Below are 14,644 nucleotides of genomic sequence, written 5' to 3' on the forward strand. Positions count from 1 at the left end.
CACCCCCACCCCCTTTTGCCTTTCCCTCACCCTCCTCCGAGGAGCGCGCAAAACAAACGCCCCGCTCTGTGTCCCCCCCCCCTTCTCCCTCCTCGCTTGCCTAGCTATCTCTCTAGCTCCCGCTCACTCTCTTTCTCTGTATGTCTCTCTATGTGTCTGTTGGTCTTCTTTCTCGTTCTCAATCTGTCTGTCGTTCACTCTCGTTACTCTGTCTCACTATTTCTCTGTCCGGTCTGTTAGGATTCTTCCTTTCTCCGTCTCACACTCTTTCACTTTTCTGTATTCTTGTTGTTCACTTTCTCTGTCTAGTCTCTCTTTCTCTTCCTGCATCTGTCTGTCTATCTCTGTTTCTGTCTTTTCCGGTTAACATGCTCTGCTTTCAGTAGCTATGTCTGGTGTGCTGGATGTCTGTTAAGTAGATGCCATCAGGCCGCTCTAGTGGTCTTTATTGTTTTGGTTCTTTTCTTCCTGTTTTCCCTCCTTTCTGCTATGTCTCGGCTCTGTAGTTTAGTGAAGTCTGTCCAGTCCGTGCTTCCTGTTTTTGTTTGTTTCTTTTCTTTCCGGGCTGTGGGACCACGTCATGCTGATCGTCATCCTTCCACCCTCTGCCTCTCTCTGTCTATCTGCCTGTCTTTTTCTATCTCTCTGTCTTTCCATCCCTCCTCCTCCTCCTCCTCCTCCTCCTCCACCATCCCACCCACCTTGCCCCACCTCCCATCTCCCACCCTCTTCACCTTGGCTGTTTGGTGCCCAGTGGTGTCACAGTATTAGCCCAGTTATGATGGCGGTAAGGGAGGGGAGGAGGGAGAAAGGGGTGGGTGGGTAGAGAGACCTTCACCTTCACCACGGGTGTTTTGGCTCTCCATACACCACACGCTGCCCACACCCAACTTATGTGATATCGCCAGGTGACAGAGGTTATCGAGATGCAGCAGTTGCAACAAAGGAAAGCAGGTTAGAGCAGACAGGACATGACTGACATTTAGGCAATTAGTTATGTCAGTCAGCACATTTGAATGAAGGTAAAGTCAGGCCAGCAAGCACACAGGAAGAAGAGGAAACGGAGAGCTAATAAAAGACCCCAAATCAAAATCAAGTCCAAAAGACCCTTTTTATAGCAGACACTTACAGTATGTATTGATAACTGCCCATAATTTTGGCATCAGAATCGATTTGGGCTAGATTTATATACTTTTACTGGACCCACATTGGAGTAGTTGTATAAAGGAATACTTCTACTTTTATTCTGTGCCAGTCTTGTAACTTGACAAATTTTAAATGAATGATGCTAATAATCTTACCCTTATTTAGCCATTCCCTGAGGCTGAGCTTCCCAAAAGCATGCTCATACTGTAACACAACATCTTTTTTGAGTTTTAAAGGTGCTGTGTTGCATGTTAGTTTTCTGTTCAAACCATGAACAAACACTATGATCATCAGGAGGTTGGCGACTTCTAACAGCAGTGGTGAGATGACAAAGGGACCGCTGGAATGTCCATGCACTACCTCTACCTACTGTAGAGATTATTTTCGTTCATTTGCATTGCACTTTAAACTGTGTGCAAAGGGATTAGATTCCACCAAGAAACCCGTTGCTGTAAAATATGATAAGATCAGCTTTACAATATTAAACAGGATGAGAATGCTGTTCTTCCACTGCTTTGAAATCTTAGCTGTGTCCCAAGTCCATTCATTTTAAGTAGGTTTTGAGTAAGTTAAAGATCCCCTCCAGACATGTATTACGACATATAGTGCTCAGAACAATAATGTTTGTCTGATGTTATTCTAAATAACATAAATATAACATAACATAAAGTATAATAACCACATCCTTAAAAAGGCAATCCTTACTGAATCTATGTCCTTCTGGACACAAGATGTCTCCTCCTTCACTGTTAAGTCCATTCTCACATCACACATAAGTTGCATACTGGAGAAGGACAAACTCTGCACATACATCATTCCTTACAGTGAAGATCACACATCACTGTTGGAACAAGAAAAAAAATATATATAATATTTCTGAGTCACCTTAAGTGTCAAACTCAAACTCTGGTGAATGTATGATAAAAGTTGAAAAGTTCAGGAAAAAGCTAGTATATGCTTCACTTCACCCTTGTAGTATGTTTTATGGAATTGGGATATATAATTTATGATTACGTCCAACATGCTCCAGAGATGTAGAGATTTAGAGATGTAGAGATTTAGCGGAGAGGGTTTATGGGAAATGTGGTTTTTATCTCAAGAAGCTATTAACCGTCTCCATCAAGGTTTCCTTTTGTTGTACTGTTTCAGTTAATTTTGCAAAGACATATTAGTTCTAACAATACCAGCACCACTGTTCATTTATTTTTTTCTCCATTTGCTCACCATTACCACCAGTTAGCTGTAGTCTCAAGGTAGTTTTGGGAAGCTCAGCCCAGTTTTAACCCACTCTGCTCTCCTCCCCACCTTGCCATAGATTACAAGTAGTAAAGGAGCTAGTGCAGCTACCGCACAGCATCAGCAATTTCCAAAAAAATCTAACTGTCCTGCACCACATCTGAACAGCCACTCTATATCTATACTCAACACTACATTTCCACTACATTTGATGTTACACCGTAGCACAGTTAATACATCTTGTTATGACCTTGTGATACAATATTGTCACTCTGTATGTTGTTGCCTTTGTCCATATATTCCTTTTTAATGCTCTAATCTAATAGTGATGTGACCTGTCAGTGCATTTACCAGTGTGAATATATCACTTGTGATATGATGATGTAGTGTACAGTAAGTGATGATAATGGCAATGCAGGAGATGCAGACATCTCCCAACAGCAGGACAAAGTGCACAGTGTAGTGTGACACGGCTGTTGCCAATGCTTCTGACTGTTGTGTAAACAGCTTCTCATCTCAAGCATGTCAAAAGAGCAGCCCGGTTTATCTCAAATTACCACTACCTCTGCTCTCTTTCTCTTTTTCCTCTTGCCCTTCGTCTTTTTCTCCCCAATCGCACCCTTCATCTTTAGGTGCAGTCACGATGCAGCAGCAAAGAAAATATCCTAAGATCAAGTGAGTACTAAGTTTCCAATTCAAGACTCTCTCTTTGTCTGTGTGTCATATCTGTGTGTCACCAAGTGTGCTCTCAAACATGCATAAATAGATTTTAAATGCGCATGTGATGTGACAATGCGAGCATGGTTTGTGTGTTTGGCTGTGTGCGGCTGCTGTGTTGCGTTTGTGCGCCTGTGCTGTGTGTGTGTGTGTGTGTGTGTGTGTGTGTGTGTGTGTGTGTGTGTGTGTGTGTGTGTGTGTGTGTGTGCGTGATGTTTTGCCAGAGGTTTTTAAGCCTCATGTTAAGCATCAGAATATGCTGTGGAAGCGTAAGTGTATGTTTAAAGGAGAGAAATTGGGTCAAGGGAAATCAAAGCACAGCGCCTATTCTTCGCTCTGAGGCAGAGAGGCAGAGGGAGAGCAAGGCAGAGAGAGATAAAGGGAGAAGGAGAGAGAGAGCAGATTACATATTAGTTACACCTTGCTTTGTTCCTTTTACCTTTGGAATTATTAGAGAGGTATTATTAGACCAACGTGGCTGCTATTGAGCTGGGTTCCACAGCTTCTGCGAACAAACAGGACTATTTCTCGCCAATCCCTCCTCGTGGTGTTTAAACTGTGTCATTGCACATATATAAAAAAAATCACATTAATCCAGTTATCTTGGTGAGAGTGATGTGGAAACACATTAGATTACATGTGTTTATTTATTTAATTGTATGTCTTTGCATGTGTGCATATATATCAAGTCCTGACCTTTTCTGCTACAGCTGCAAACCCAGTGCGCTCAGATCAGTTTGGATTTCTCAGTAGATTTCTATTTATTTTTTTAGGTTTTTTGTCACTCTTAGGCCAAAAGAAAATTCTTAAAATACTGTTTTTGTCTCCAGAGATAGTTGAGTGGTTCAGTTCCCTGTCTTTGGAGCCACATAGATGCCTCCACTGTCTCAGGATTGAGTCCCAGCAGAGTTCTCTCTTCTCTCCCTCCCCTCTATCTTCCTCACCACTTTCAAACTGTCTAAATAAAGAATTAAAATGCTAAAAAGGGTGAGTGGACTCAAGTTTTTCTGATTGAGGTTGGTCTAGGCATACATTTTCAAAGCTTGGGTCTGGAGCAATGTCTGAAATCACTCCCTGTTCTCTCACTCGTGAACTATATTTATGCTTATTTTATGTCAGCATCTAAATTCTTTGTTTAAATGTATCCACTCTTTTCTACAATAGGACAAACAATCTAGTGTCCATAGCATGTCTACCAGTTTTTTCTGATTTTAAAGGAAACAGAAATAGGACACTATACCTAGCAGTGATGGCAAAAAATGATGACGAGTGTGTGTAATGCCTCGATTTAACACTCACTATTCAGTAAACTATTGAACATATTTGCTGATAATTAACTTGATGCAGAAGTGATTTGGACGCAATCTTGGTCAAAACTATTTCAAAAAATGCCTCTATCTCGTGTTTTCAAAACTGAAAATCAGTTAAAAGATATCAGATAATATCCCTAAAAATCCAATATGAGTCAGGTTCACACACTACTAGTGTTTGTATGCAGCAAATAGCGAATGAGTGAATGTGAGTTATTTCTAACAGAGCAGTGCAAGTGTCTTGTGATATGGTTTGATTTTCTGAGAACCATTTCATGACAGTGTAATGTCACATGTCTTCTCAGGTCACAGTGCAGTGGACATCACCAAGGTGGCCCGGAGGCACCGTATGTCCCCCTTCCCCCTCACCTCCATGGACAAGGCCTTCATCACTGTGCTGGAGATGACCGCTGTCCTGGGCACTGAGATCATCAACTACAGAGGTTAGGGGAACAGATGTTTGGTTGTTTTTCAACTCTTTCAGGCTGTTAGGTAAAGAAAGTTCTGCGGCAAATCTTATCCGCACACGCCTAAATGTCCTAGATGTGTTCATCTTGCCCCTTGACATCTCCAGTTTACCCTCCCATTATGCCTGCTGACATCAGCCACTGAGCATGCTGGGATGTTGAGGTGTCACACCTTTCAGATTGATGTAACAACATGCGTTTGCTAAGTTCACATGACAGCATTTAAACACTATCTGTCCACAACCTCACTGAATCAGCAGTCTCTGTCCGCGTGCCTCTGTGTCAGTCACATGATTAAATGCACACACACACACACACACACACACACACACACACACACACACACACACACACACACACACACACACACACACAAATGTACTAGACTACAAGGGCACATACATAACAAACAACCTTTTTCTAAAGTACCACATTACTGGGCCTTTTTCATGCCTCATTGTTGTGTTTTTGTGTTGAGAACTAAACTGTACTTTCAGGATTTCTACATTAAAAAAAGTTATCATCATTATTGACACACGTCACACATAGCTAATAGTGCCCCTGCATCTGAGTCTTTATGTCTCTCACAGTTCAGTGGTTATTTATCAAAGTCTGAATTCAGGTTGTTACAGGTTTTATTTTTCATTAGTTTTTATTTGGTTCTTCCTTTTACAGTTACGATTTTGTTCCCAAACTGACAGAAAGAGAGATATAATGCACTAGTTTCATTGATTTATTTCTAAAAGAATTGTTCATTTTCACTTTAAAGCTTTTACGATCAATATTTATATATTATGTATATAGAAATATATATTTTATAGGATTAAATGACTATGTATGTGAAAGAGGTCACACTTATTGACAAACCCACAGAGAATTATCACTCAACTCTGCAGTTCCCCTCAGCTCTAACAAGCCTCTCAGCATCTTTCAGCTCATTTTGGTTTTATTGCCCACAACTTCAGTGTACTTTCTGGATGCCGCAGGAAGCTGTTTTCACTGAAAAAGCCCTAAAATACCTTCTGTTCACTACCTGCATAGCATCAAACAGAAAGTTTGCTAGTGAACATAGTGGAGAATCAGGAGTTAGTAGACGCCCTTCTTCAGTATTGACAAGTTCACAAATCTATTTGAAGGATTTTATTCATTTAAGTTGCTAATTGTCAGCAATTGTGTAGCAGAGTGAATTGCTTCCACTAGCCATTACCATTACTCACAATTTTATTTTATTTAAGTATTCTCACTGTTTTACTGTCAATCTATTTTCTCATTCTTTGCATTTCTCCATGGGGCCTCATTTTTATTTTTTATTTAACTGTACTTTATGCCTTATGGAGCCCCTGTGGAGTTGGGTAGTGCAACCCATTTTTCCCCCTGCAGTCTGCTGTGGCAAGTGCACTTATAGTTGGCATTCACTTGTTTTGGACAATCCGTTCTAGTTGAACAATACAATGAAAAGGTACTGAAAAGTGTTAAATGATGTACATTACTTGTTATTTCTTTATATAGATTTTGGTGAGTTACTGTAAATGGTCAGTGTTGGTCTAAATGTTAGAGGAATGAGCTTGAGACTGGTTGAAGGTTGTCGGTTCAATCCCAGGACCTGGCAGGATAAATCTGGGTGGGGAAAGTGAAGAAGCAGCACTTCCCTCATTACCACAACTTGAGGTGTCCTTGACCATAACCCCAACGGCTGTGGTTGTATTGGGCAGCATCCTGGTATGAATGTGTAACAGTAAGAATGTGATCAGAGCGTGTCTGTACCTTTCCAATGGGTCCATTCTTGTACCACGACATAAAGGTATATTTTTGTGAGAAGGGGTATAGAAAAGAAGGTACAAAAATGTACCATGTTTAAAGGTACAGTGATTGTACCCTGCTAGGGTTTGCTAGACAAAGCATTTGTACCCTTTTAGGTCCATTCTTGTACCTTGATTTCTTAGTGTGTAGGCTTGGTAGAGGATTTGAGGGGGATGCCATCCACCTTGATAGCAGAGGGAGCGCAGGGGCTGCATATGTTAGTCTAGTCTGCCTGACTCATTGATCCTTTATCAGACTGAGGTTTGTGCAGGTGTAGGGGTTAGGTTAGGTTAGGGGTTTGTTAAAAATTAACAGAGCATCAACTGGGTAAGCTAACTAGCCAATCACAAGTGCATATCCATAAGTAGACATTTATAAGGAAATCAATAACTTTGTTCACCTTTTTGATTAAATTCTTAAAAGGTGGTGATATGTCAAATTTTTGTTTACAGCTTGTTTCCACTGCCCCAAGTAGCCAAAACAAATCTGTTATTTTTAGAAAGTGAAATAGAAAATAATTCTGATTCATATTAATTTTCAATTCTATAGTAATTCACCTTGATTTAAACTAAATGAATGTACGCTTTTAATGCATCTGTGTAGTTGTACTTTATTTTATGTATTTGAATGTCTAAACAGTCATACGCAGACACAAACATACACTGAGAAGTTAGCTTAGGACCCGTGGGTCTAGTCAGCCTTCTGGCAGAGTGGAGGGTGACACAGAGCCAGGTTGAGGGCCAGAGGGGGAAAACACACACTTTTCAATTCATCTCTGAAGACAGAGTAGCAAGGATTGGGGGCAGTAAAAGCCTGCGGCGCACATGACTTCAAGATCAATGATGATAGAAGGAACAGTCTGTCTTTTCCAAGGTGCAAAGTGATGTTTCATGTTCTTGGAGAGGGAAGTGAATTGCAGGATTTGCAGGATGACAGTGGGCTAAGGGATGAGGGAGGAGAGGAAGTTGGGATATGAGAAATTATATTTTTTAAGAGACAACAGCTGGAGCAGCTCCCCTGCTGGATTTAAAGGGGTCTGCATGTGTGTGTGTGTGTGTGTGTGTGTGTGTGTGTGCTGATGGGTGTATATGCTATGCTGTATTTTTGTGTGTGTGGAATACGGATCTGTCTCTTATTTTATGATCATAGTGGTGTAATACACACATTAATCTGCATTGAATGTCACTGTTCACATGTATTTTAGAGAAAGTTTTGTAGGTAAAATATGTAAAAAAAAAAAAAAAATGCTAAATATCTCAAATCCTTAGGAATAGTTTGATATTTCATGAAATACCCTTTTAGCTTTCTTGGCGAGAGCGAGACCAGAAGAGAGTTACCACTCTCATGTCTGCACAGTACCAGCCACTCTGAATTGCTGCCCGCAGCCAGTTGCCAGCCAGCTGCCAGCCGGATATATCTATTCATTCTATTCAGATAACCAAAGGCCTGTCGTGGACCAGCTGGCAATTCTAGGCGGCTGCTTCTGTACATTGTGGAGCTACCACTACAACCGATTAGCTTAGCTTTGCACAAAGGCTGGAGAACAGCTAGTTTGGTTCAGTAAAAATCCATACGTAAAAATCCAAATAAGCGTATTTCCCAAAATGTCAAAACATTCCTTTAATTCCCATCTATCTACCTGCAAGAATATGTAATAAACAGACACATGGATTGCTGTATCACACTTTTACTGTGTTCTAAACTTTTAGATTATTTCTAGTAGCGGATTATTTGAATGTCACAATGCCCCTTGATTTAATGACCATTGAACACCTGGACGTAATGTAAGCGATGTTCCTCAAAGCATCCGATCAAATGCATATTTTGCTTCAACTCTGTTCTATTTTTATTCACAACTCAGCTTCAACGCACGGTTTTAACAAGCTGTTTAAACAGCAGCTTGGACGGAGTAGCGGTTGTGAAATTACACCAGAATATCTCGGATGAAAGGCTGTTGATTTTAAAAAAGATGTGAGGATTGGACAACAGGCACGTGTGTCTTCTTCTACCACTGAGATGCATTATTTACAGCAGCTCGTTATGACTGTCATCTAGTAAGCTGATGTGTGCATGCATGTGTGTGGGTGTCTATATGTGTTTGTGCATATTTTTTTTCCTCTTCAACTTACTGATATCAAAGCTTAGATCTTCATATTAACACCCACATAATCATAGCATAAAGGCTCTGGGAAATGCTATATATAGCTACACAGCAGCTTAAGGTATTTTAGTGCCAGGATTTTTCTCCTCCACCCACTCTCCCTATGTCTTTTTCCGTCTTTCTTTCCTTTGCTCACTCTCTCTGAGCTATTGTCTCAGTGCAGACTCTGTTCTTCCTACACAAATGTTTTTTAAGTTGTCTGGCTGGTGGAAGTGGTTAAGAAATCTGTATAGGGACACTTGCAAGCCCCCAGTTGTTGTATGTGAATCAGTAAAGCTGAAATAGAAAAAGAGTGTATGTGTGTTTGTGATTGTGTGTGTCCATGTGCGCCGGTCAGGTGGTGAGTCATGCACAGAGATCCTGATGCGTGGTGTCACACTCTGTCTCCCCTTAAAAACACACACACATATACACACCTACGGCACATATGCCCCACTGTATCTTCATCTGAATCAGGTTCACTGTCTCCCTCACCCTCTCTGCCTCTGTCTCTCTTTCTCTCTCCAGCTGTTGCTCTCTCCCTTCGCCACCCTTCGCCCAGCTTCTCCTCCTCTCCTCATACCCATGTTCTTCCTCTTCTCCCACAGATGGGATGGGTCGAGTCCTGGCTCAGGACGTTTATGCCAAAGACAACCTGCCACCCTTCCCTGCTTCTGTCAAGGATGGTTATGCTGTGAGAGGTAAGTACCATACATTATGGCAGGTCATTTGAAATAAGTTCTCATCCCGTCTGTCTCACATGAATTGAGTACTTTTTTTTACTTTCAGAGCCAGTTTTTGTTGAAACAATGTCGGTAAGATGCAAAGTGTAGATGTTAGAATCTGAGAAACTCCAGTTTTCAATTAATATTCAGGCCTCAAACACACATTGATGTAAAAGATACTGGAACAAAGTACATGCAGGCAGAGGTTTATATAAATAGTAGGCAGAGCCTATATTCTGCTCATATGGTACAATGAGTGTTCCCTAAAACTAAAATAGAGAAGACAATGTTTACTACTGGCCTTTTAATTATGTTTTTATCTTGGAGAACAGTGGAAGCTCTGCAGGCGGTTGCACCAGCTGCTTGTAAGTTATAACGTAAGAGTTTACTAAGTGGAGATTTACACATCACTAAATTAAAACTAGGTCTTACAAACACACATTTGTTGTTACCAGCTGCAAGGTGTAAATGTGGACTCATCTTAGCTTGAAATATGAACCGTTTGACTGAAGAGACAAAACAAGGCAATATGCAACACATCTGACCTGACACTTGATCAAAATGCTGTTTAATAGGGATGATAACTGGGATGATTGTAAATTACATTTGATGACAAACGCCCCACCCGGCTAAATCTTTGCTACTGTGAAAAGGATTAGCAGTTAAGTTTAATATATTGTTTTACCTTCTAAAACTGTTAATTTTGGAAGTTCTGTCACACTTCCTGTTTACATAGTTGGTTGCTTTTGATTGGATGGTGCTGCAGATCTCCCAGTAATTGCTGTAGACATTACTAGTCTTTAGATATTCTTAAAATCTAATGGTGCAGACCAATGTAGGAAATAAGGTAACTAGTAGAAACAGAGAACCTAAGAAGGACTTTAAGCGCAATTTACACATACAGTCACTGTTCTGGTTTCTTAAGAGGAGGTTGCAGAACTAACCAGGCCAGTGTGTCTTTCCTCCAGTTCAGATGACCTGACTGTCCTAGTTAGAGAATAACAGGACACTGGGGCAGTAGAGAACTGCCTCAGGAGCCATGTAAAGGCTTCTTCTGCCAGGGTAAACTGAAGGGAGATTGAGGAATTGTGGGACACGGAGGGGGCTGTCGGCCATAGCTGCCTGGTGGAGATGAAGATTTATGGGGCTTACCTTTGTTCAGAGAGATGGGTTTCATGGCTATAGCTGCACTCCTCAGAGTTAGCGAACTTGTTTTGGTTGAAAAATCAGCATCCTGGAAAGCATTGAGGGTCCTGTTAACCTGGAGAGCTGAGTGGCAGCTTGTTGGCTCCAGGCAGCCCAAAAACTCTTACATGTAACATCTGCTGTTGGCTCTTGCTGATGGAGTAGGAGGAGCAGAACACCACAGGTCTCTCTGGGTTTTATGCACCTGTCCTGAGGGCCTGGTGCCTGCCGAGGCGCACATGTGCAGATTTGAGAGATTTTAGTGACTAGACTGTGGGTGTGGAAGGAGCAAATAACCTATTGCTTTCTTCAGAGCCAGTGTGTACTTTTGGTTTAGGTTAGAAAAAAAAGTTGAATGGTTGAATTGGTTGGGTTCAGGGAAGTGCTGAGGCCTGATCATACCAAAGAGTGGGTACATGTTCCTTCTACTGACAGCATTTCCTAAATGCAAAGAGTGTCAGGAGAAAATACTGCTGTCTTCCTGTGCTCTGAGCATGCCGCAGTTCGGACAGGTAAGAGTTAAAAACCATGTATGTGTACTGTTAACTCCAAAAACTGCAAGGTTATGCAGCAGACACTTCCAAAGAAGTCAGGGAGCGTGCAACAAAAGCGCATGTCCTAGTGACAAACCGGTGATTCAGTGCTGACTGAATCAGGAGGTTGGAAATTGTGAAGACCACACATTTCCACCGTGTCAAATTAGTGTCAAAACTAGAAAAAAAACTGTCCTGTTTTTAACTCAACAACAGATGTTTGTTGTCATCCAGTGGGGTTTTTGTCAAGTGTTTCAAAAGGAAAAGTGTGCCAGACACAAACAGGGAGGCATTTAATCCTTTAGTCAACATAACATGTTAAACCATGAAATTAAAGTCACAGTTTTTCATTCACCAACAACATTTTGCAATGTCAAAGGCTATTTTAAAGTTTCAATTGCGTTTTGAGTGTCTTGTGATGAGCGTCATTCTTGTTTCTGAGTTTGGTCTGTAAAAGAGCAAAGCAAAACAATAATGGTGTCTCCGGATTCTCTGTTTTCCCATTGGCTCAAGTTGGCTATCCGGCTGTAGCTACACCTAAAGGGACTGTCTCTGTGCACCCCAAAGTGGAGGGCATGATTTTAAAAAAAGTTCTTGTGGCCTGTATGGCTCAGCTTTACAGAAGAAGAGCGTGCTACTTTATGATCAATTATTAAATCTGTGAGGCCTGTTAGCATCGAAAATACTGTATAAGTCTATTTTTAAGATGTTTAATTAAAGGTCCTGTGTGTAATATTTAACAGGCTCTGTTGGCAGAGATGGAATATAATATTAATAGGTATGTTTTCTTTGGTGTATAGTCACCAGAAAATTTCGTTTTCATTACCTCAGAATGAGCCATTTTTATCTGCAGACGCCGCGGGTCACCTTCCACAGAGGCCGCCATGTTGAACTGCCATGTTTCTACAGTATCCTAGAATGGGGATGCTGTAATGGATAAATACTAGCTCTATATAGTGCTGTTAGCGTTTTTCGCTCATTTTGCGACCATCATAGTTTCTCCTTGGTGCTTGGAAGGGGAGGGTGAAGTGAAGGATTTGCAATCTGCAACTACACTACTAGATGCCTCTAAATGCTACACATTGGTCCTTTAATTAAAGAACATCAAATGTCAGTGTTTCTCGCTCTCCTTCTCTTCCTGTTTGTTCATTCTGTAGCCCACTGAATGATGACTTCAGTAAATTACACACTCCTACACACACACACACACACACACACACACATTGTCAACTGCACACATGTGAAATGTTGTTAAATCTTTCTTTTATTTTAGCGGCTGATGGCCCAGGCGACCGCTTCATCATCGGAGAGTCCCAAGCTGGAGAGCAGGTCCGCGCCCACAGTCACAGAAACACATGCTTTCTCTAGCTCACAGAAAAAATAGCCTCACACACAAACACACCCCCGCAACCTGTATATGAAAATACATTACTTTACTTTTGTCCTTCACCTCACGCCTTGACCAGCTGTAATTGCACACCAGTGTGTTCCCCTAGCAGGTGATGAAAAGCTCTTCGCCCCAAAGCAGAGCTCAAAAGTCAAAAGTGCTGCCAAACTGTAAAACAGATTAGACCTCTGAGACAAGAGTAGGCTACAGAGATTTATTGAGTACCTCAACCTCTCATCTTGAACAAAATCAGCACACATGCAAACACGTAGTCTACACATGCTTTCATATCCTTTACTAGGTCTACAAATTTCTTTATGTGCTGTTTTATTGTGTTTTCACTTTAATTTGATCACTGTTTTCTTAAGTTACTTCAGTTAGTGCTTTATCCTTCTTTGTAATTTATTTTAGTCACATGTTTTATCCCTGTTTGTTTCTCTGTGCAGCCAACCCACACAGTGATGCCTGGCCAGGTGATGAGGGTGACGACGGGCGCCCCTATCCCATGCGGGGCTGACGCTGTAGTCCAGGTGGAAGACACCGAGCTGCTCCGCGAGTCTGAAGATGTAAGTCTGACTCCTGGTCTTTTACCCGGTGAGCAGGTGGAAATATTGTCAGAATCAGGATTAACTCAACCCAACCAGAACTGACCCTGTGAAAGAGATCAGTAACCTTCGACTCACATTTAACTTTATACGGGTACTACGTAGAGGTTATACCAACACCACAACAACTGAAAACAGATTCTGGTTGTTGTAAATGTAACTGAGAGTAAGTTTAACCCAGAGAGGGACAGAGTACACAATGTATGTTGATATAATATAGATAAAAGTAAACTCTATCTGTATTTTGATGGATCTGATAGCTGGTTTGTCTTTCAGGGCACAGAGGAGCTGGAGGTACGAATCCTAGTACAGGCTCGCCCAGGGCAGGACATCAGGTTAGTGTGTTATGGAATCACCATTTAATTTATCTATTACTGTAGATTGGTTAGACAATGTCAATCACCCACCCACCTTTTTGTTTGTTAGCTCCTCCTCTTCAGCATACATCTCATAGTAAGCAGTATCAAACTGATGAAAGTTACAATGTAAATAGTATGGTGAGTATTTTAAATGAAAGTGATAACTGAAAATACTTCTGAAAGCACAGTTGATTTTTGGTTATACTGCTGACACCTTGACTTCATTTTCATCACATGATTCTGAATTTATTTACCTTTACATTACTTCTTATGGGAGGAGGGAAAACAAATACTTATAAATATACTTCTATACTTATATTAACAAAAACTAATACACTAAATGTCTCTACCAGGATGTATATTTGTGCTACACTTTGTTAGGTTACTTACTTTTTGCACGGTGCGTTTTTCAACCATCTCTGACATCCTTTTCCTCTGAACCCTCCTTTTCTGCTGTCCTGCCATAGGCCTATCGGTCATGACATTAAGCGCGGGGAGTGTGTGCTTGCAAAGGGCACCCACATGGGCCCGTCTGAGATCGGTCTCCTGGCCACTGTGGGAGTCACAGAGGTGGAGGTGCAGAAATTCCCTGTGGTGGCTGTCATGTCCACAGGAAATGAGGTAAGGGTTTAAGGAAAACTTGGAAAATGGGACGTGGGAAATGATACCCCACACTGTCAGATCAAGGTGCACCATTGTGCCTGGATTTTCCAGATTTCTTCAGCCACAGCTGCTGAAGGTAACAACTGTGTGCCATCTTTTTCTGACAGTGTACCTCGTTCGTATTTATGCACAATCAACATTGTTTGCTTTGACTGCGGACACCAGAACAACATTCTGAATGTGTACTCAGCCGTTTCATGTGTGCTTTCAGTTGTGAGGAATGTGTTTATCTGTGACCAGGTGGTTTCTTTTAAAGGCTGGGATTATATTTGTGCATTTTCACGTGTGACTGATGTGCAGTTTAAATTTCATGGGGTGTGTAACCTTCATGGAGATCATCAACAGCCTCTAGATACCCATAACACCTTGTT

The 14,644-nt window shown here is 41.3% G+C and overlaps 1 protein-coding gene across 3 annotated transcripts in view; it reads left to right on the plus strand.

Annotated features, from left to right (window-relative positions):
- gphnb (gephyrin b) overlaps nt 1-14,644 on the plus strand; it is a 97,381-nt gene that overhangs the window by 76,337 nt on the left and 6,400 nt on the right. For all 3 annotated transcript variants that reach the window (XM_051409348.1, XM_051409349.1, XM_051409350.1), the window contains 7 exons: nt 3,015-3,057; nt 4,715-4,852; nt 9,425-9,517; nt 12,533-12,588; nt 13,093-13,212; nt 13,528-13,586; nt 14,078-14,231. In XM_051409348.1, the coding sequence (XP_051265308.1) occupies nt 3,015-3,057; nt 4,715-4,852; nt 9,425-9,517; nt 12,533-12,588; nt 13,093-13,212; nt 13,528-13,586; nt 14,078-14,231 (663 nt within the window). The remainder of the gene's footprint in view (nt 1-3,014; nt 3,058-4,714; nt 4,853-9,424; nt 9,518-12,532; nt 12,589-13,092; nt 13,213-13,527; nt 13,587-14,077; nt 14,232-14,644) is intronic.

Source organism: Dicentrarchus labrax, unplaced genomic scaffold (genome assembly GCF_905237075.1).
Source record: "Dicentrarchus labrax unplaced genomic scaffold, dlabrax2021, whole genome shotgun sequence".
Classification (NCBI taxonomy): domain Eukaryota; kingdom Metazoa; phylum Chordata; class Actinopteri; family Moronidae; genus Dicentrarchus; species Dicentrarchus labrax.